Source organism: Equus przewalskii, chromosome 2, assembly GCF_037783145.1.
Source record: "Equus przewalskii isolate Varuska chromosome 2, EquPr2, whole genome shotgun sequence".
NCBI lineage: Eukaryota > Metazoa > Chordata > Mammalia > Perissodactyla > Equidae > Equus > Equus przewalskii.
In genome coordinates, this window is record NC_091832.1 from 119,423,452 (window position 1) to 119,444,352 (window position 20,901).

A 20,901-nucleotide genomic window follows, 5' to 3' on the forward strand; every position below is an offset into this window, starting at 1 on the left:
TGCTTTTTTAAAAATAATAAAAAAGACTTGGAAAAAATGATGGTACACAATGCTATAAGCTTCCAACCTCAGTTCAATATCCTATTGCCACACTAGTGTTGAGGTATATGACAAGTAGGAGCATCACTCAAACCTTTACGAATTCTTAGCTCACATTATGATATATTTGTCGCAGGCTGAGTAGCACCATCATGATGTGAATTCTGTTTCAAATCCATATATATATATATTTATATATATATTTAAATTTTTTACAGTACTAAAATACTAAAACATTGCGTTAAAAAAGTTTTGTTTACAATTTAATTTACTTACTATACATCTCTTTCACTTCTTTATACAAATTAATGATTTAAAACCACCACAGCAAACCAGCTGCCTTTTTTTTAATTAACAGATTCACATGGAACTAACCCTGTTTATTCCTCTTATGCGGGCATCCGTCTGCTCAATCTTCCTGGTAAAGAGGACACTTAAGCTAAGAAATGACAACATCACAATGTACAATTACCAACACAAAGGCAGACTGCCACTCGGTTCGCTGACGAGCATACAGATCCAAAAAATAGCATCAGCTGAAGTGAACTAGCTTTGCTGAGTCTGTAGCATGCGGTTGATTATTACCTGCAGTTAACAGAAAATTCTTGAACCTCTACGTATTTGAGCAATGAACTTGTCATACAATTTTGTATAAAACCATTTTACAGTATAGCATGTGAGATGAGCACCAGAGAACGTGTGTTTTGTGGACTAATGTATTCCCTTGAATCCAGTAAGCCCCGTTTTGGATGTAACTGGCTGTATTAAAAATGGACATATTGCTCATCAGCAGATGCATGGCTAAAAGCAAAAATATTTTAAAAGCTTTCCTTGTTTCCTTAAAAAAAATCAACTTTGCATTCTAAAATGAAAGTAAACTTTTCTTTTAAACGTCTCAGTACCTTAGCATTGTTCAAGTTGTCCAAGCTTAGGTAGACAAAGTGCTTCTAAAACACCATTTAAGATATCTATACATACACGTGTGTGCACATATACATATGTGTGTGTAGATATGTACATAGATATGTTTAATGTCCTACGAGGACTGCACTGGATGAGCAAAATCCAGAGGCCTTTGCAATGTCCACATTTTAAAAACTAAGCTTGTGTAAGAATAGGTAATTATGATAAAAACTTGGATGAAAAGATACCCTATTATCAAGGGCATTGCAGTACACTGATAGCATCTTGATGATATAAAGGCATTAAATTTTCAACTGTTAAAGACACCATTTTCTTAGCACCATTTCTTAGAACATCCAAACAAATTCAGTGTTTTGCTGTCTATTCATTTATGCTTCCTGTAGCTATTTTGATAAATAAAAGTTAATATTAAGATTACAGTAAAAACTGCATGTTAAAAAGCCATAATTCCAGTATTTCAATACATCATATGTTCAGCACCAGATGGTATGTTAAAATTCCTGCCACTGTAATACTACAGTACTTGTTTGATTTGTGTTCCATGACTATGCAAACTTGTATTATTAAAAGTGGTCACAGATGTGTGGAGCTGTAGGGGGAAGAAAGTCACCTTCACACATCACCTTGTCGGATAATAGAACCAGTGTTTAGAAGCGTAAATTGTGCAACACTTTCTTCCCCACCTTCTTCTGGCATAGAATGCTTTGGTCTTTTACCCAGATGCCACCTGTGGCCACTCAGGACTCAGTGGAAATAAGTGCTATGGTAAGATGACCTCTGTTTTTGCTGGTGAGCTGAGGTTCTTCCCACCACATTTGTCGTGAACACCGTGTCCTTCCCCCACTGCCCATGTCATGAGAAGTACACTACGGACAGGCTGGTTGTGGTCTTTTCACATGAGGTAACCAACACAAGGGGCGACGTCATATGTATCTGTTGTACGGCCCTGTGACCCGAGTGAAGGCATATGGAGATGTGGTTACGGTGGAGTCTGTGGTCACGGACATGGTCCTCTCCGTGAGGGACTTGATGAAGCGCAGGTAAGTGGGCTCGGAAGATTCATGCGGCTCAGAGGGCTCCCGTTTCACTTTTTTGCCATGGGTTTTCTGAGGCACGTAGTCTGGGCCATACTTCTCACACTCTTCCTCTTTCTCGCGGGCTTTTTCGGCCATTTTGGCTTCCCAGAGCGCCAAGCCATGCTTTGGCTCATTCATGCTCTTGTGCTGGTAAAAGACAAGTGAGATCCTGGTGGGGTGGTTCCTGTTGGGGTTCTTTAAAGGGGTCGTGGCATGAAGCTCTCGCTTCGCACACTCGATGAGAATTGACCCGTGAGTTGGAGCCACTGCCACTCCCCCGATGTCAGGATCCAAAAAGCTCTGCTCGCTGTCTGACCAGACCTCGTCATTGTCCTCGGCGGCAGAAGGCTGCTTTTCTTGACTGCTGTCATCCGGTAATTTGTGTAAGCCTTCTTGGACAGAGGCAGTCCTATCATGGTTAAGAGCTGGAAGCATCTTAGATAACCCAAGAGCTGTGTGGGCAAGCATGTGGTTCTCCTGGTTCTGGAGATGCAGGGCATGAAGAGAGCTGTTGAACAAGCTCGGAGCTGCACTGTAGTTATGGATGATGTGAGAAGATGGGTTGTGTTCATCGTTTGTATAGTCTATGCTTGGATTGCTCAGATTGGGCGGCAATCTGGCAGCAGCTCCCATGCAGTGGCCATCCATCTCAGGAGTGGAATAAGGAGGGAACGTCCCCGCATGGTGTGTGTTCGCTCTAATCGTACAATTGCTGAAGGCGCCTCCCTGCACGCTTTGGTTTCCATTACCTAAGTACTTAGAAGTAAAACTCTGGCTACTTCCCAACCTCGGCTGGTAAAGTGTATGGATGGGTGGTAGATTCAGCTTAGAGAGAGGGTCTTGGTTTGGATACCTATACAGATCCATGGGCTGAGACTGGGAAGAATAGGAACCCAGATACAGGGAGCAGGTGTCCATTGATACGTTTCCATTGCATTGATATGATGGATGCTGGTTATTCTGATTCAAAAGCCCAGGATAAGGGTTCATGGGACTAGAGGAATTCAAATATGAAGCTGCAGCTTGGGAGGAGGTGGAATAGAGGTTGAGAGGGTTGGTGCCTCCATAAAGATCTGAAGTGTGCGACGAGCTTGGATAAGGACTAACTGGATGGGACCGTCTTATGTACAGATTGGAGGATCCAGAAGAGTAAGAGTTGACAGGCTCTGACTGAGGGTCAGTGGTCAAGGGGTGATGCAGTGGCTGCAGGGGCTGCTGGGGTCGCTGCGGCTGCGGGGGCTGCGGCTGCGGGGGCTGCTTCTGTAGTTGCTGGGGTTGGGAGTGGGGCGGGGGCTGCTGGGGCTGCTGGGGCTGCTGCATGACTGGTCCTGAAAGTCGCAAAAGTTCTGTGGACAGGACAAGAGAGAGCAGGGACAAACACGCCTGATGAGCATTTTATGAAAGCTGGTGAGATGCTTAAATGTACATGAGGACCACCACCAGGATTACACAACCCATCAGAAAAGGACAAGAGCAAAGTCAGGGTTCTGATTGCTGTCTGGCAAAATTTTTTGTGCCTACAGCATTAGAAATAAAATGACGGAGCTTATAGTAGTACAATCTGGTAAGTGAAGAAACATGTAAGAACATCCAGAAGCCATTTCATCGTGAGCATCACATCCTCTGGAGCTTCTGTGCTTTGAGTGTGCTCCACTGCCTGCCTGAAGGGCCCTCCTCCCTCCACCCCATCCCCTGCCCTGCCTGGGCACAGTGGTCCCTTCCTGACCTCGTCTTCCAGTGCGTTGTGATACCCACTGCAAACCTAAGTCGGATAAGTGACAGTCATAATGTACTGTAAGTATCCATTTTTGTCCCCTCCTCAGCCCACTGCAAAGTAGTTCCTGAGGGAAGGAACCATGGCTTGTTTCACCTCATTTCTCCATTGCCTGGCATGCCATAAAGTTTGTTAAATAGTTAAAATAAAGCAGGATGAAATTTGTTATGGAAGATTCAGCAATGCTATGAGAAAAAGAATGACATTCATTTAAACACCCAAAGCATCTTAGATAATTGGCAAGCCCTATTTCATTAGCACACTTACCTGAAAGGAAGTTTATACAGTTGCCAATAAAACTTGAAAGAAAATTTCAGCTTTGTAAGTGAAACTGTTAAAAGTCATACTTCTGTTTCATGACCTCACTTAAAAAAAAAAGTAATATGAGATAAGAATAAATGGAGCTGCCTTGGCAGTCCTGAGAATCGGAACGGTTATTGCGGACACCAGTTAGATGGGGCCAGAGGCAAAGTTCCATCCGATTTCACTTTACGGCCCGCTCAAAGGAGCTGCCGGGGAGAGAACAGGGTTTACCTCTCTTAGTGTGAGTCAACCAGTCAACAAATATTGATTAACCATCTTTAGCATATTATTCTAAATTAGTTTCTCTGAGCTTTGAAAAATCAGTAGGGGAATTTGACTTTGTGAAGCAAAGATGGTTGGTTGTAAGCAAATTGGTGCACTAAACTTAAAAGATATACATTTTTCTTTTGATAATGACCTGGCCAATACCAGCTCTAAAATTTGGATACAGACATTACATTGTATGATTTTTTTACAGTATTAACTGCAGACATAAAGCAAGGGATTTGCAAAGAAAACATCAACTTAGTATTGATAAATAATGCCCTCCTGCTCCTGCTGTAGATGTGATCTATTTTGATGGCTACAAGCTTGTGAGATAACTACATGTGGATCCCCTTGCTAAACCTGAGACTCAGTATCAATGAGGAAAGAAATCGTGTTCTCGCCTCTGCCCCCATAAATCCTATTTCAAACTTCTTATTTCAATAAATAGTACTGTTTTGATTATCTAGGCTTAAAACTTTGTTGTCATCCTTAAATTTTTATTCTCCTTCATTCCAAAGTTTTGTCACCAATGTATTGATATTTATTTTGGAAGAATTCTCTTCTACCTTTTTTGCTAACTCTTCATTGCTACCACCTCCTTCAAGCTCTCGTGACCTCACTCTCGGTGTATCGCAGCTGTGTCTCTTCTGCATCTCCTCTAGCTCTAATCTGGCTTAACCACTATTGCTAGATTAACACTAGTTCCACCATATCACTCACCACCTATCACAAAACTTTGCCATTCATTACAGAATAAAATCAAAACTTCTCCATCAAGCTGGGGTCGATGGTGCAATGTCTCATTGTCACCTCCAAGAGCAAAGCCTGGCCCCTGCTACTGGAGAGAAGGTTCTGGTACAGAACTAAGACCGTGATTGAATGTAACCTTCCAAAATTAATGCCTTTCGTTTTTAACATAAGTGTCATATGGCACGCGTCTCCACAACGCGTCCCGTTAAGTTTACCTGCCAACTGTTTAGTCTGGCTTCCATTTTCAGTCTGCTTAGTACGAGGTAAGGCTGGCTTTTCCTTCTCGTTCTTGTTTGCGCTGCTCTCCAGAGAGGAAAGCTTCTCAGCTGCAGCTTTCTTGGCTTCTAGTTTCCTTTGTCGGCACGTCTTGACTGGCTCCGGTAACATCCTGACTTTCCGCCGAAAAGAACTCAGTACCTGGATGGCACCATTCCGTTTTTTCTCCTCCTGCGCCTCCACACTCCCAAACTCATCCACATCAGAGACTTTGTAGAGAGGCAGAACGTGGAGCTGCTCGTCCTCGGGCTTGCCTCCAATTTCTCGATTGTCTTCCCTAGTGAGGGTGCACACCTGGTAGGGAAGGGAGACAGGACAGCCTCAGTTTCTGTCCAGAGGAAGAGTGGGTGTGTTCCTCTGTGTGTGTGTGTGTGTGTGTCTTTCTCCCTCTCAGGATTTAGATTTGTAGTGGTGGCAACTGGACCAGATTAGTGACGTGCCTGTCACCATAAAACCACTCCTGCCCATGGTTAACGAAGGTTGTGTCAACACGGTACTGGGGGATAGACGAGTTCATGTTGACGTTTCTGAGTCTGTCAGGAACTGTGACCTGCGGTGACTCTCTTCTTCACAGACATTTCTGACCCTGAGGGAAGGAGTCTCCCCCTCCTTACACTTCAAACGCACCTGCGAAGCTCTTCAACATGAGGCCAAGAGTTTCTTCCACCAAATGGCTGCCTCTGTTTGGTAACATCACGCTCACCTGGTCTTGTACTTTTGTACACAGAGAAATTTCACACCTTTCCTCGTGCCTAACTCTCATTCAGTGTGCTTAGGAAACTTCCACAAGATCCCAAAGTGAAATCTCAATAACGGGACATTGAAGACTCAGCTGGCACAGGTCACATGTAACCTGACCCTGTTTCTCCCCTCCCCCTCCTTCTCCGTGCTCTGTTAGATCTAGCTGACTTGTGTCTCTTCTCTCTCATTTCTCCTCTGAAATATCCCTCCTTACGAGGCAGTATCCTGAAAAGGGAAGAAAGCTCCTTCTGTTGCTTTGATAATTTAAGGGCACTTTTTTCTCTTGTTAGCCAAAATCATATTGGTTTTGATGAAAGATTATTTGTTGGTTTTAAAATACTAGCCTTTAGTATTTAGTATTTTTGATTAACGGAGAAAATGTGACCATGGTTATTTAAAACCTAAGGTAATATAAAATCACTGGAAGATACTCTTGAAAGGAATGTGTTTGTGATTATAACAGACTTACCTTTATAAATAAGTTTAACATGAGATGGCATTAAAACGAGTTTTCACTTCTTACACATAAGAGTCTTCCAAATCCTCGTCTCTGAGCACGTTACCTCTTCCCACGCCAATTCACCCCTACGCGGTCGTCCTCATCCAGCGCTGCTCTCCCTGTCACCTCACAGCACCCGTGACCCATCGGGGCAAACTCCCCTCCGTTCGAGTCATCCTTCTCACCCTCTGCCCTCTCTCCATCACCTTGCTGGAGTGAAACGTGGTCATCCTCAGGACCTGCAAGAGCGCCAGCTACCTTCTACTTCCCAGAATCTAGCAGAGCCCTCCTAATGATGAGCAGGGCTCCATCCACGATGAGTGACAGGTTTAGATCTTGCGGATGACAACCCTGGATCAGAAGTCAGCAAGCTAAGACGCGAGGCCAACCTGCCTCACAGCCTGGTTTTGTATGGCTGAGAACTAAAAATGGCTTTTCCATTTTTAAAGAATTTCTTATTAAAAAACCCCAAACAATGTGACAGAGACCCTACGCAGACTGCAAAGCCTAAAATATTTACTATCTTGCCTTTAATAGAGAACTTTTCCGGCCCTGGTCTAGACCATTAAACCAATACCTTCTGATTCTCAACAAACACTTCACAGCAGCTTCAAATCACTTCCACTACTGTCTACTGCCTCCTCAAATTGTTTTCTGCCCTAGAACATCACTTTAGTGTCTGTCTTCTAGCCTTCATCTTAAGTCTTATTGATCATCTTCCTCAACTCACCTACATCCATGTTGATGACTCATTAGGTTATTAACTTATAGTTTCCTCAAGTGAACTTTTTGATTCTTTATCTCCCTTTGGAGCATCCCTCTGTACACAAAGCCTCACCCTAGGATCCGTCAGTGTGGGATGTTGCTCCACCCTGGGACCAGATCCCTTTTCTCCCTTTACCAGCCTCCAATTCTAAGGCCCAGTCCATTTCACCCACTGTCATATGCTGTCACAATGGGCTTTTTCGCACTTGGAACATTTTACAGTGGTGACTCTGACAATGACGATGCATTTTTCATTTATACTTGTCTCTGGAAGGTGAGTTGGCATCTTGGCTTGTATATGGCCTTGTGCTTAACTGACTATAACCTACCAGATATCTGATACTGAATTTTGAAGGGTTTTTTGGGCAGCTAATTGTCGCTGGCAATGCATAGTCACTGGTTTAGACTAGCACCAGGAATTTCCATGATTTTCATGTGCTTGTCAACACAGTTTTCCACTAACGTGCCAACCTTTTATGAGAATACTAGTTCTGCCAAACAAGGTCACGTTGCAACAGCACTTCATTCATGAAAACACCGTCGGGCACGACACCTGCAGAGAACATGCTGCTCCAACCAGATGCTGTAACTTGCAGCCCGCCACTCTTCAACAACACGTGCTGCCAATCTGCCCTCGGCCCACTTACCAAGGTGCTGCCGTTCTGCATGTTGTGCAGGTCTCTGTGGGCGTGGGCACAGAAGTCCAGACAGGCAGTGACCCCTGAGAATGGACGGCCCTCCTTCAGACCCAGACGGCACTCTGGTGCTCTGTGTTCATATTCGATCTGAAAAATAAAAGTGTGCGCTAGTGGTAAGAACTTAGGCATTTGAGATTCTCAAAGAAGTATAAGGCCTGTGCGTTGAAGGTCAAAAAGACTCCTTAGTATTTAGGCTATTAGGACTTTAAAAAACACTGCAGGGGGTGGTCGAGTGGCACAGCAGTTAAGTTCGCACGTTCCACTTCGGAAGCCTGGGGTTCGCTGTCTCTGATCCCAGGTGTGGACATGGCACCACTTGGCACGCCATGCTGTGGTAGGCGTCCCACATATAAAGTAGAGGAAGATGGGCACGGATGTTAGCTCAGGGCCAGTCTTCCTCAGCAAAAAGAGGAGGATTGGCAGCAGTTAGCTCAGGGCTAATCTTCCTCAAAAAAAAAAAAAAAAAACCTGTATATTTTCTATCCAGAAATACAGCAGAGTGACACAAAATAGAACATGTACCTTGACATGGTAGAGTTTTCATTTTAGAGTGTTATTGAGGTCTAACTGACTTACATTAAATACATACCATTTAATGCATTTTGACATATGTATACATCAAACCATTGCCACAATCAAAATAATGTATATATCCATCACTCCCAGAAGTTTTCCCATACTCCTTTATAATTCATGCCTCTCCTTTGTTCCCAGGCAACTACTGATCTGCTTTCTGTCGCTACCGATTACTTTGCATTTTCTAGAATTTTATATAAATGGATCCATTTTGAGTTAATTCTTACGTGTGGTGTGAGGTTAGGAGTCACAGTTAATTTTTTTCCATATGGCTATCCAGCAGTTCAAACACTATGGGGTAAAAAGATTATTCTTTCCTCATTGAATTGTCTTTGTTGAAAATCAATTGACCATACATACTGGATCTATTTCTGGACTCTCTATTTTGATCTTTTGGTATATTATGGTGTGTTGGTGTGCGCCTGTATGTATGTATATATATGCCAATACCAGCTGTCTTGATTACGAGTAAATACAGATTTTTAGTAAATCTTAAAATCAGGGAGTATAAATCATCAAATTCTGCTCTTTTTTTAAAAAAACTATTTGACTATTCCAGGTCCTTTGCATTTCTTTCTATATATTTTAGAATTGCCTTGTTAATTCCTTTAAAACATCTGGTAAGATTCTGATATGTCATTATTGAATCCATTGATTAATTTGGGGAATACTGACATCTTAGCAATATATAGTCTTTTGATCCATGAACGTGGTATAGCTCTCCAGATATTTAGGTCTTCTAGAATTTCTCTCAGCAATGTTTTGCAGTTTTCAGTGCACAGGTCTTGTACATTCTTGTCAAACGTATGCCTAAGAATTCCATATTTCTGATGCTATTTTAATTGCTCTTCATTTTCATTTCAATTTTAATTGTTTACTGTTAGTATATAGAAATACAATTGATTTTTGTATTTTGCAACTTTGCTAAACCATTTATTAGTTCAAAGATATTTTTGTATATTTTTTGGGACTTTCTATGTAGACAAGCATGTTGTCTGCAACTAAGTTTTATTTCTTCCTATCCACTCTGTATGCTTTTCATCTCTTTTTCTTGCCTACTGCACTAAAATTTCCAGTTAGATGTTAAATAGCAGTGGTGAGAATGGACATCCTTGTCTTGTTCCTAATCTTAGGAGTAAAGTATTCAGTCTTTCACCATTAAGTATGATGGTAGCTTTAGGTTTTTCATCTATGCTCTTTATCAGGCTGAGAAAGTTCCCTTCTATGGATGTTGAATTTTGTCAAATGCTTTTCTCTATCTATTGAGATAATCAAATATTTTCCCCGTTATGCTGGTTAATATGGTGATTGATTTTTGATGTTAAATGAACCAAGCATTCCTGAAATAAATTCCATCTGGTCATGATATATTATCCATTTTACACACTGTCCCATCTAATTTGCTAAAATTTTGTTAAGAAGTTTCACATTAATATTTATGAAGACCATTGGACTATAGTTTTCTTTTTCTTTAATGCCTTTGTCTGGTTCTAGTATCAGGATATTTCCAGCCTCAAAGAATGGGTTGGTAAGTGTTTACTCATTTTCTATTTTCTAGAAGAGTTTCCATTGAATTGTTATTATTTCTTCCTTAAATAATGGGTCAAATTTGGCAGGAAAATCATCTGGCTTGGAATTTTCTTTTTGGTAAAGCTTTTAACTACAAATCAATTTCTTTAATAGTATAGGACTATTCATGTTATTTATCTTTTTCTTTAGAAAACTGTGGTAATTTGTGTTTTTTCAAGGACTCTGCCCATTTCATCTAAGTTGTTGAATTTACTGGCATAAGGTTTTAATAATATGTCTTTATTTTTCTTTTAATGTCTGTAGGATCTGTAGTGATGTCTCATCTCTAATTCTTGACATTGGTGATTTGTCTTCTCTTTTTTCCTGTTGGAATTGACTCAAAGTACCAGATTTTGGTTTCATTGATTTATTCTCTTGTTTTCTGTATTCTATTTCATTGGTTTATTTGCTTATTTTTATTTATCTTCCTTCTGCCTTTCAGGGCTAAAATTGCTCTCCTTTCCCAAGTTCCTTAGGTTAGAAGCATAGATCATTGATTTGAGCCTTTATATTTTTCTACTATAAGTGTTCAATGCTTTAAGTGTCTCTCTAAGCAAGGCTTTATAGCTCCATCCCACTAATTTCAATGTTATGTCTTCATTTTCATTCAGTGTGAAATACCTTCTAATTTCCCTTGTGATTTATTCTTTGGCCAATAGGTCATTAGAAATACGTTGATCAGTTTCCAGATATTTAAGGATTTTGTAGGTATCCTTCTGGTACAGATTTTTGATTTAATTTGATTTCATTGTGGTCACAGAACATACTTTAAAGCTTTTACATTTATTGATACTAGTTTAATGACCCAGAATATAATCTATCTTGGTAATTCATCCTTGTACCCTTGAAAATGTTAATTCTGTTGGGTGGCGAGTTCTGGACATGCCAATAAGGTCAAGTTGGATAAAAGTGTTGTTCAAATCTCCTCTCTCCTTACTGCTTTTTTGTCTGCTTGTTCCAACAGTTATTGAGAGAGATGTATTGAAATCTCTGACTATAATTGTGGATGCATTAATTTGTTTGGTTCTATCAGTTTTTGTTTAATAAAATTTGAAGCTCTGCATAGTTAGATGCATGCATAGTTAGGATTATCATGTTCTCTTGAATTGACCCTTTTATCTTTATTATCATATTAAAGGATCCTCTTTATACTTTATAATATTCTTTGCTATGAAATCTACTTTGTCTGTTGTTAATATAATCATTCCAGCTTTCTTTTGATTTATATTAGCATGATATTTCTTGGTTCTTGCTTTTTTCAACATCACAATTGTTCAGTATCGATGTGATTATTCAGTATCACAAGCTCTCCCTTTTAATTGGGAGTGTTAAAAACCATTTCCATTTAATGGGGTTTTTGATATGGTTGGGATTAAATATACCATCTTGCTATTTGTTTTATATTTGTCTTATCTTTTTTATGGTTCCATATTTTTAAAAATTTTTTTGGTTGATTCCATTTTCATCTTTTTACTGGTGCATTAGCTATACACTGTTTTTTAGTGGCTGCTTGCTTTAAGATCTACAGCGTACTCTTTAACTTTTCACAGTCTACACATCCAAGTAGTATTCCACCACTCTCTGCGCAAGAACCTTACAACAGTATTCTTCCAATCCCCCAGCCTCTGTGCTATTTCATTATTACATTACTATTACATTAGAAACCTCAAAGTACATTGCTAATATATTTTTTAAAATAGCATTATTACATTACTATTACATTAGAAACCTCAAAGTACATTGTTAATATATTTTTTAAAATAGCAAATTATCTTTTAAAGAAATTTTTAGATAAAGAAAGTCTTTTTACTCACATACCTAGTATTTATGATGTTTTCCTTCCTTTTAGTCAATCCAGATTTCTATCTGATGTCATTTTCTTTCTACTGGAGCGCTTTCTTTAACATGTTTGAAGTGTTAGTCGCTGGTGGTAAATTATTTCAGCTTTTGTATATGTGAAAATAAATCTTTCAATACTTTAAATATGTTTCTCCTCTATCCTCTTTCTTGTATTTTCCTCTGACATGAAGTCTCTTGTGTTTATTATCGTTTTCTTCACTATATGTACTATGCCATTTTTTTCTCCATCTGCTTTTTGCATTTTCTCTTTATCACTGACTTTAAGCAAACTGATTTCAATGTGCCTTTATCTGGTTTTCTTCAAGTCTTCCCCTACCCCCCTGGTTGGGGCTTGATGAGTTTCTGGGATCAATGGGTTGACAGTTTTGAACAAATTTGAAAAAATTGTGACCATTTCTTTAAATACTTTTCAGTACCCTACCTCCTTCTGGGACTCCAATTACACATATATTAGTGTAATAATATTGTCTCAGAGGCCTTTGATCTATTCATTTTTTTCATTTTGCCTTTTCTCTTTATTGCACATTGGAACATTTCTACTGCTATGTATTCAAGTCCACTAATCTTCTGGAATTAATTCCAACTAGCATATTTTTTATCCAGACATATATTTTTCATCTCTATAAATTCAATGTGGGTCTTCTTGATATCTTCTTAGCTTTCTTTATCATGCTCATACTTCCTCTGTTGTCCTGAATAAATGGAATATATGTATGAGAACTATTTTAATGTCCTTGTCTCCATATTCTTATCACATGTCATTTCTGGAACTATTTCTATTGGTTGTTTTTTTCCTCCTTCTTCATGATGGGTCACAGTTTCTTATTTCTTTGTATGCTTGGTGAGTTTTGATGGGATGCTAGACATTGTAAATTTTACCTTGTTGTCTGTGGGATTTTAAAAAAAATTTTGTTTTGGGATGCTGTTAAGTTATTGGAATCAGCTTGATCCTTTCAAGTCTTGACTGTAACCATTTCTAGTTTGGACCAGAACAGCCTAATCTACTTCTGTACCAAGGCCGTAAAATTCTGAATACCCTACTTGATATCTTGTCTGCTAGGAGGTCTTTTCCTTCTGCATGTTATTAACAAGAACTAGTCCAGTTGTGTATGGAATCAAGGGGTTGTTCCTCCTGTTCCTCTTTTTTTTTCTTTTTTTTTTTTAAGGTATGTTTTTTGGTGAAGAAGAGTGGCCCTGAGCTAACATCTGTTGCCAATCTTTCTCTTTTTTTTCCTCCTCAAAGCCCCAGCATGTAGTTGTATATCCTAGTTGTAAGTGGTTCTAGTTCTATGGGGGATGCTGCCATGGCATGGCTTGATGAGTGGTGTGTTGGTCCGTGCCCAGGATCCAGACTGGAGAATCTCAGGCTGCTGAAGCAGAGCGTGTGAACTTAACCACTTGGCCACGGGGCCAGCCCCTGCCTATTCCTTTTGATGGCTCCTTCCACAGCCTTGGTGATCTCTTCACATGCACGCACTGTTCAGTACTCAGCTGACGACGCAAGCAGAACCCTCTACAGATCTCTGAAGCTCTTCTCAATGAAGCGCTCTCCTCTCTGGTACTCTGAATGGTGAATTCTAGCACCTTGGCTTCCCCAAATTCTGAACTTAGTCTCCTTCACACGGAGATAACCCTGGGGTCTGTTTGGGTTCCCCCTCCCTGCCCTGAGCCTATCGTGCTCTTCATTTTTTGGAAGTAAGCTCAGGTAATCATAGGTTCACCTTTTTCATTTCCTTCCTCCAAGACAGTGTTACTATCTTGTGGTTCTTATTGTCCTATGTCTAAAAGCCATTGTTTCATATATTCTGTTGTTGTTTTTTTTTAATATGTGAAAGTAAATCCAGTCCCTGTTAATCTGTCATGGCTAGAAGCTGAACTCACAACTTGATAAAGTTTTTGATGACTTGAATATTATTTACCATCAGGTTCACATAGCATATTTATATACTGAAACTTATAAGACTCTGGTCAAAAGAAAGTGATGGTGTTGACCACTGTATGACCACATAGCTGTGTGGTTTGTGACTGTTTAGTCCATGCCGTGTTCTAGATCACTTCATTCTGTTCCTTGAATAAAAATGTGTACAAAATCTAGTTGATCATTAGACAGACTTAGGCTATCTCACAAGAAACACCATGAAGGGGTTTGTGAATGGATTACTGGAGAGACATCTCCATGTCTGGAAGACAATCTAAGTGCATGGCTTTCTGAGGGTGTAAAGCTGTGCTGTTCAATATGGTAGCCACTAGCCACATGTGGCTAATTAAATCTATTAAATTAAAATAAAAATTCATTAACTTGATTACACTGGCCACATATCGAGCACTCGATAACCACGTGTGGCTGGCAGCTGTTGTGCTGCACAGTGTAGACAGAGAATATTTCCACTGTCATAGGAAGTTTTCTTGGACAGCATTGGTCTAAAAATGTCATCTCCACATCTGATGCAAGCACATGATTTTGAGATCTGAACCTGCTAATTCAGCCCTAAAGTTTAATGGTAAGATGATAATAGAAAAAGCAGAGCAAAAATGAGTCTACTGGATAGATATAAAGAAAAAAACGTTTAAATTGAGAAAACCTATGTTCTAAGTCCACGGGGTTGACAGAAGATATACTATGAAGACCCAATGAAGCTTAACTTTAGCAATAAGACTTTGACTATGAAATCAAGAAGTAAAGCAAGGAAGAACATTCAGATATGAGACATAAAGATATTTTATTCAGTTGAGGGAAGGAGGCAAAGATCAAATGGTAGGTTTTGACAGCACCTATAACCTCAAAAGGTCTTCCCATATATTGTGTGGAAAGATCACATGGCTGTTTTTTGGATTTTTAAACTCTATCAAGACATATGGATGAACATTACCAATAGTACCTACCATGCAATATAAAAAACACCACATCCATTCATAGCCATTAGTTGATTTAATTTATATAGACATTACACCTATTTTATTTTTTAAATTATTTTTTTTTTGAGGAAGATCAGCCCTGAGCTAACATCTGAGGCCAATCCTCCTGTTTTTGCTGAGGAAGACGGGCCCTGAGCTAACATTCATGCTCATCTTCCTCTACTTTATGTGTGGGATTCCTACCACAGCATGACTTGCCAAGCAGTGCCATGTCCGCATCCGGGATCTGAACCAGTGAACCTTGGGATGCTGAAGCAGAACGTGTGAACTTAACCACTGCACCACCAGGCCGGCCCCATTACACCTATTTTTAATGTATGAATGTATGTATATATTTAATTTATTGTGGTAAGAACACTTAACTTGAGACCTACCCTTTTAACAAGTTTTTAAGTGTCTGATACGTTATTGTCGACTACAGGTACAGACGCTGTGCAGCAGATCTCCAGAGCTTGTTCACTTTGCTTAGCCGAAACTTTGCGCCCATTGATTAGTACACCTACACATTTATGCTCGTATAAACACTGAAACACACCTAAGAAATTATACCTAATCATCCTGTTATAACTTAGAAATTTTGGGCATTTCAGATTTGGGAAATGCATGAAACACTCCAAACAAAATCTACTAAGTAGAATATAAATGCTTAGAAAACCAGGTGTGTATGAGACAGTCTATAATAAGAATAACAGGATTAAAAAGAAGATCAATGCTTTGTTGTTCTGTCCCTTTCCCCAGCTAAGCCCATTTGATTAATATACCTATAAAAAAATTCAGTCAACAGAAAATGGCCAAAGTTGAAATCTAGTGACATTTAATATCTTCAATTCATTTTCTTATCTTCATCGCTTGATTTATTGTGTTTCTCACCTAGAATTATTTTACAACAGTACCAAAGCATTCTTTATACTTTTCTGTGATAGTAAAATAGGTAAGGTTGTAAAATAGCTATTAATCCCACTATTATTAACAGCATTTAAAATAACTTTTATAGACATTCACATATATTTCTAAAACCCTAAGTTGTGACATAAAACAACTTATAAACAGACCATCATTATTAAATTTGGCTCCTTTGCTCCCAATAAAAATATATATATTGAGGTTTGGGTGGGGAAAGTATTGAAGCCCACAATGGAAACAAGAGGAGCTAAATCATTGATTAGGATTGGTCCCCTGTCCGTCTCTGTCACGTACACTGATCTAATCCCACTGGAGTCTTCCATGTTATTAAGCCAGCGACAATGTCTGCAAATGCAGTGCCCTTCACAAGTCCATGTGCCCTGCTGCTGTGCACTCTGCCCTGCATGACTTCTCGTCGCCTCCAGCTTTCCCCCACCTGTCAGTTTCCCTCTTCCCTTAAATCTTTAACCGCTTCTACCCAGCACTTGCTTCACTGGTTTCTCTTCCTATACGCACCCCCAAAATGTGGCTGTGATCCAGAGTGCATCATTTAGCCCTCCTCCTCTTTAGAATCTCCACTCTGAAAAACTGCATTCACTTCTATGTATTCAACTTCAACTACTTCCTGCATTTTGATAACTCCCAAATCTACAGCGCTAGTCTGGATTTTTCTCCTGACTTTCCATCTAATTATCCTAGAAATAGGTCAAACCAGCATATCCAAAATGAAATTTATCATCTTCCCCTTCTCTCCCCCAAACTTACTTTCCCTTACTGATTCCTGTCACCAGTTAACAGAACCACCTGTCCAAACCAGAAATTTGGTGGATCCTCAAATTCTGTCTTTCGCTCATCCTTAAATCCAACACTGAGTTCTGTAAGTTCCACCTCAAATATTTCACATTCTTATTTCCTTTTCTCCATCACTACTGACATTTCTTTAATTTAGGACTTTATATCTCTTGCCCAAAGACTACAATAGCTTACTTCTTCTTTAATTTAATCTTACACTAATCTAAGCTATGTTTCATTTATTTGGCTTGTTGAGTGACCTTTTAAATTAAATCACTTCACCCTCCCCCACCCCCAACATACACTAAAAGCCCCCCGTGGCAGTGCTCTCACCTACAGGAGAAAGTCCACAGCTCTTTGCATGGCCTCCAAGGCCGTCTCTGACCTTACATTTATACTCTACACTCAGGAAGAATCTTTCTCTTCCCTCAGAGATGTGTGCACACCTCTACCGTAGCTGTTACTGTGTTCTTCTGTAATGGTATTTTACATATCCGTGTCTCCTCTACAGAAGGAATTCCTGAAGACAGAGAGGCTACACTGTTCCTCTTTATGTCCGCAGAGATTAAACACAGCATCTGGTTCAGATCAGGTTTTCATGTAATGCTGTTATGTTGACACTACTGAAGCAGAGGAGACTCTACGCTCTTTTGCCTGCTTCCTGAGCACTTCTGAACCAGCTACTCAGCCTTCTAGACAGGCACAGTCTAGAACACACTGTTAAAACAGGGAAGAAATAGTTTTGCTTAGTTCATGGAGCCAAGGCCAAGAATAGAGAAAAGGATCCAGCCAGATCGGTCATATCTGGACTCAGGTATGTGCACTTAACAAATTAGTACACCCATAGCTGTATACGTATAGACTTTCTGTGGAAACAGTTGTAGATAATTAGAACCTATAGTTTGGGCCACATAATTTTAATTAATTCCTGGATTCTGCTTATAGAGACAAAATTATCTATAGGAGAACAAGATTAATAGATAGAAACAGCTTGTGAGCCTTAAAAGCTCATTATCTTTACAGATTTAAAAGACCAAAACTATGCTCTTTTGGATGGTGTAACTTTCATATCCCAGAAACAGAACACTGCAGTGGCTTCGACAATTCGGGAGAGACAAAGTTAGACAAATAAAGGAGGAGCATTTCTTCAAAAATAGTTTTGGAAGTAGGTAGGTCGGTCATCAATAATGAGCAAGTGAACTGTTTCGATCATTGTCAATAATTATTTAAACTTACCTGATTATTATATGCATCAGGTGCAAGTTTCTTGTACGTTGGTGCCATAAGAGTGGATAAGTTTTGTAAATGAGACTCCAGTTTCTCTTCCTGTATAAAACGAATAATTCTACATATTAAATTCTAAATCAATTATCTCTGTATGTGAGAGAGGCTGTCAGTTAGACATTTTCCCCCTACATCTTGGATCCAAAACATAATGTATAGTGTCTTTCTTATTAAATAACTAAAGCATCTTAACATGACTATTTCTAAGTGAAAATTATAGACCATATATCACCTATATTTGTATGTGCTATTAAATATCTAGCTCTTTGGTATTTCATCAGATTAATCAATTTTCTACTTTGCATGCAAATATTTGACAGTTTATGAATATAAGCCCATGCTAATAGCAGGGTTAGGAGAATGAAGCCATCTGGTCTTAAAGAGGTCACATTCTCCACTCCCTCTCCAATGAGCTTCCAAGGAAGATGAGCTATTGAAAGGATTCATTTGGCTTAATTGGTCTATTTGCAATCTTTATATTTTTAAATGTTTATAAAAATAGTACTTCAAAATTTGAAATGATCTCTCCACTTACTAGATGCTTCAAATATAGATAAAATTCTCAGACCTAGAATGTGGTATATACAAAGAACTTTGTAAGGCTTACTTGAAAGGAAAAATGTTCAGTTGCACTGCCTTCTTCCCATAAGGAACAGATTTTCCAAGTAATATTGCTTTTTAAAATGGTAGGTGATAATACCCAGTTGCTGTTCATACTTAGAAGCTCTCATTTCATATTACTATTTCTCTAAAAATCTTAGGAGACAGAATCGCCGGCAGAGATGTACTGGTTCGTAGTTTAGGAGGTAAGGTTTCTGAGTGCAGTCCTCCTGCCCACCTGAGGGGAGACGGCACTAGCCATCCCCCGGATCTGGTTTACATGAAACATGGTTGGAATGGTAAACATTTATGAAATAGCAGTGAGAAAGCTCTCCAGTGTGGAAAATTAAAGTGGCTGACAGCATGCAAAGGTGCTAGTCTTCATTAGGTTTACTAAATATTTGTGTTTTTTCCCGATGAAAAGAGGACATCTAGCATGTTTAAGTAATATAGTTTATTAACAATACTGTAATCCTATGAAAAAAATTTATATTGTGATTTCAAGAGTTTTTGCACTTTATTAAACTGCTAGTTACTATTATAGTCACAAACAACAAAGCTAACAAGTTTTATTTAGAGGGACATATCAATATTATAATATCCACAGTATAACTGTATATTTCAATTGCATTTAAAATTTGAAAGATAATTATAAGATGCATAGTCACTAAAAATTTGGTCATATCTAAATGCTGAATATACTGAGGTTTTCTGATTATTCAATTAGTACACTCTAGAACACATGCTACCTAAAAGTTTTAAATTTGATACCAATCTGTAAGTTATATTTTGAGAAATATGTATTCTAGAGAAAAGACAAAAAACCAGTGAATTCAATGAGAAATCAATGTTCATTTATTTCCATTACACTTTTATGTTAAAATCTAAATATATTTTGATTACTTGAATGTGTTCATTACGGTAACTTTAAACTATCAAATCTCATGGTATGAAAATGTGACTAGAAATGGTCTTTTCTGATCATTGCAGTAATGAACATGACTTCTATAATTCAAGTTCAAAAGATGATAATTTTAACACATAAGCGTTAACATTTAGTTTTAATACTGAAGTGACAGCTGTTTAAAACTCTGGAATTAACATAAAAATGAATAAATATGAAAGGCCATAGGTATGAAGAACTTATGTTGTTCAAACTTTATCTATTACTTTGTTATCACATGATTATTATGTTAACTTTATAAAATATTATAATGTGACTCCAGTTTAGGCAAAATTTTGTTGACTCATCTGTAATCTTGTTAATGAAAGTGTGACGGAGTACGTCATATTGTTCACTTCATCTATGCTCATTAATTCTCCATGAAAAATAAAGAGATTATACATCAGGAAGTAAACAAACCTCTTTTGGGTCATCCACAAGCAGCTTAAATTTTCTTGGGATCTTGCTTCTGGCAAACTTACATCCATTGTAGTACATGCTCCAAGAACAACCAAAGGAGAAGGAGGCACCACACGTGTCTGGGTCCAGCCCTTGACAGGCACAGGTTCTCCTGAGAAATCAAAGGACCGAATTCATGGCTATGGCTGGCATTATCTAGGCTACCAATCGCAAACTCTGGCATCCGCATGTAAAAATGAGCACAAATTAGTTTTAAAAGAAGTCTACTCTAACTCTATATCAAGCTGTGCCGTAACCACATCAGAAAGGAACTAGTTCAACTGACTTTAAATCACAATTTAAACAAACTTTTCATTATAGTATAATACATACATAGAAAAGTGCACATAATTGTACAGCTTGCAAATGCTGATATATGAAGCATGCCTGAGTAAGTAGCATCCAAACTAAGAAACAAAACACATGTCTGTGCCCAAATCTCCTCTTGTACCTCCTCCCAGGCATTTCCCCCCAACAGTCACTTCTACCAGAGGAGATGAGTTTTGTATATTTATATAGACAGATAGATTTGCCTACTTTGATACTATATATAATAGAATGCACACACACACACTATACTAAACACACTCATACATGTATTTGGAATCATACCATATAAGCTTATTTGGGTCTTGCTGTTTTTCTTCAACACTGTTTGGGACACCCACTCATATGGTTGCGTGTAGCTGTACGTTATTCATCAAGTACAGTTTTCCATCATACGAATATGCCAGAAATTAACCCTTCTCCCACTGATGGGCCTTTCAGTGCTTTCTAGTTTTTGGCTAAAATACAGTATTGAGACTTTACAGCTCAAGTCAGATATATCCTAAGGGCAATAAACAAAGTAACAAAGAAACCAAAAAACAAAACACGATAAAACAACC

At 38.8% G+C, this 20,901-nt stretch overlaps 1 protein-coding gene across 4 annotated transcripts in view; it reads right to left on the bottom strand.

The window, feature by feature from the left end:
• Positions 1 to 729: 729 nt before the first annotated feature.
• Positions 730 to 20,901, bottom strand: part of TET2 (tet methylcytosine dioxygenase 2) — a 116,896-nt gene continuing 96,724 nt past the window's right edge. For 2 of the 4 annotated variants that reach the window (XM_070609394.1, XM_008531365.2), the window contains 5 exons: positions 19,976 to 20,126; positions 17,965 to 18,054; positions 8,062 to 8,199; positions 5,349 to 5,703; positions 730 to 3,385 (listed from right to left, as the gene is read on the bottom strand). In XM_070609394.1, coding sequence (XP_070465495.1) covers positions 1,887 to 3,385; positions 5,349 to 5,703; positions 8,062 to 8,199; positions 17,965 to 18,054; positions 19,976 to 20,126 — 2,233 coding nt within the window. In that variant the 3' untranslated portion in view covers positions 730 to 1,886. Of the gene's footprint in view, positions 3,386 to 5,348; positions 5,704 to 8,061; positions 8,200 to 17,964; positions 18,055 to 19,975; positions 20,127 to 20,901 lie in introns of those variants that run through there. The other 2 variants (XR_011537304.1, XR_011537303.1) reach the window with 2 other exon arrangements.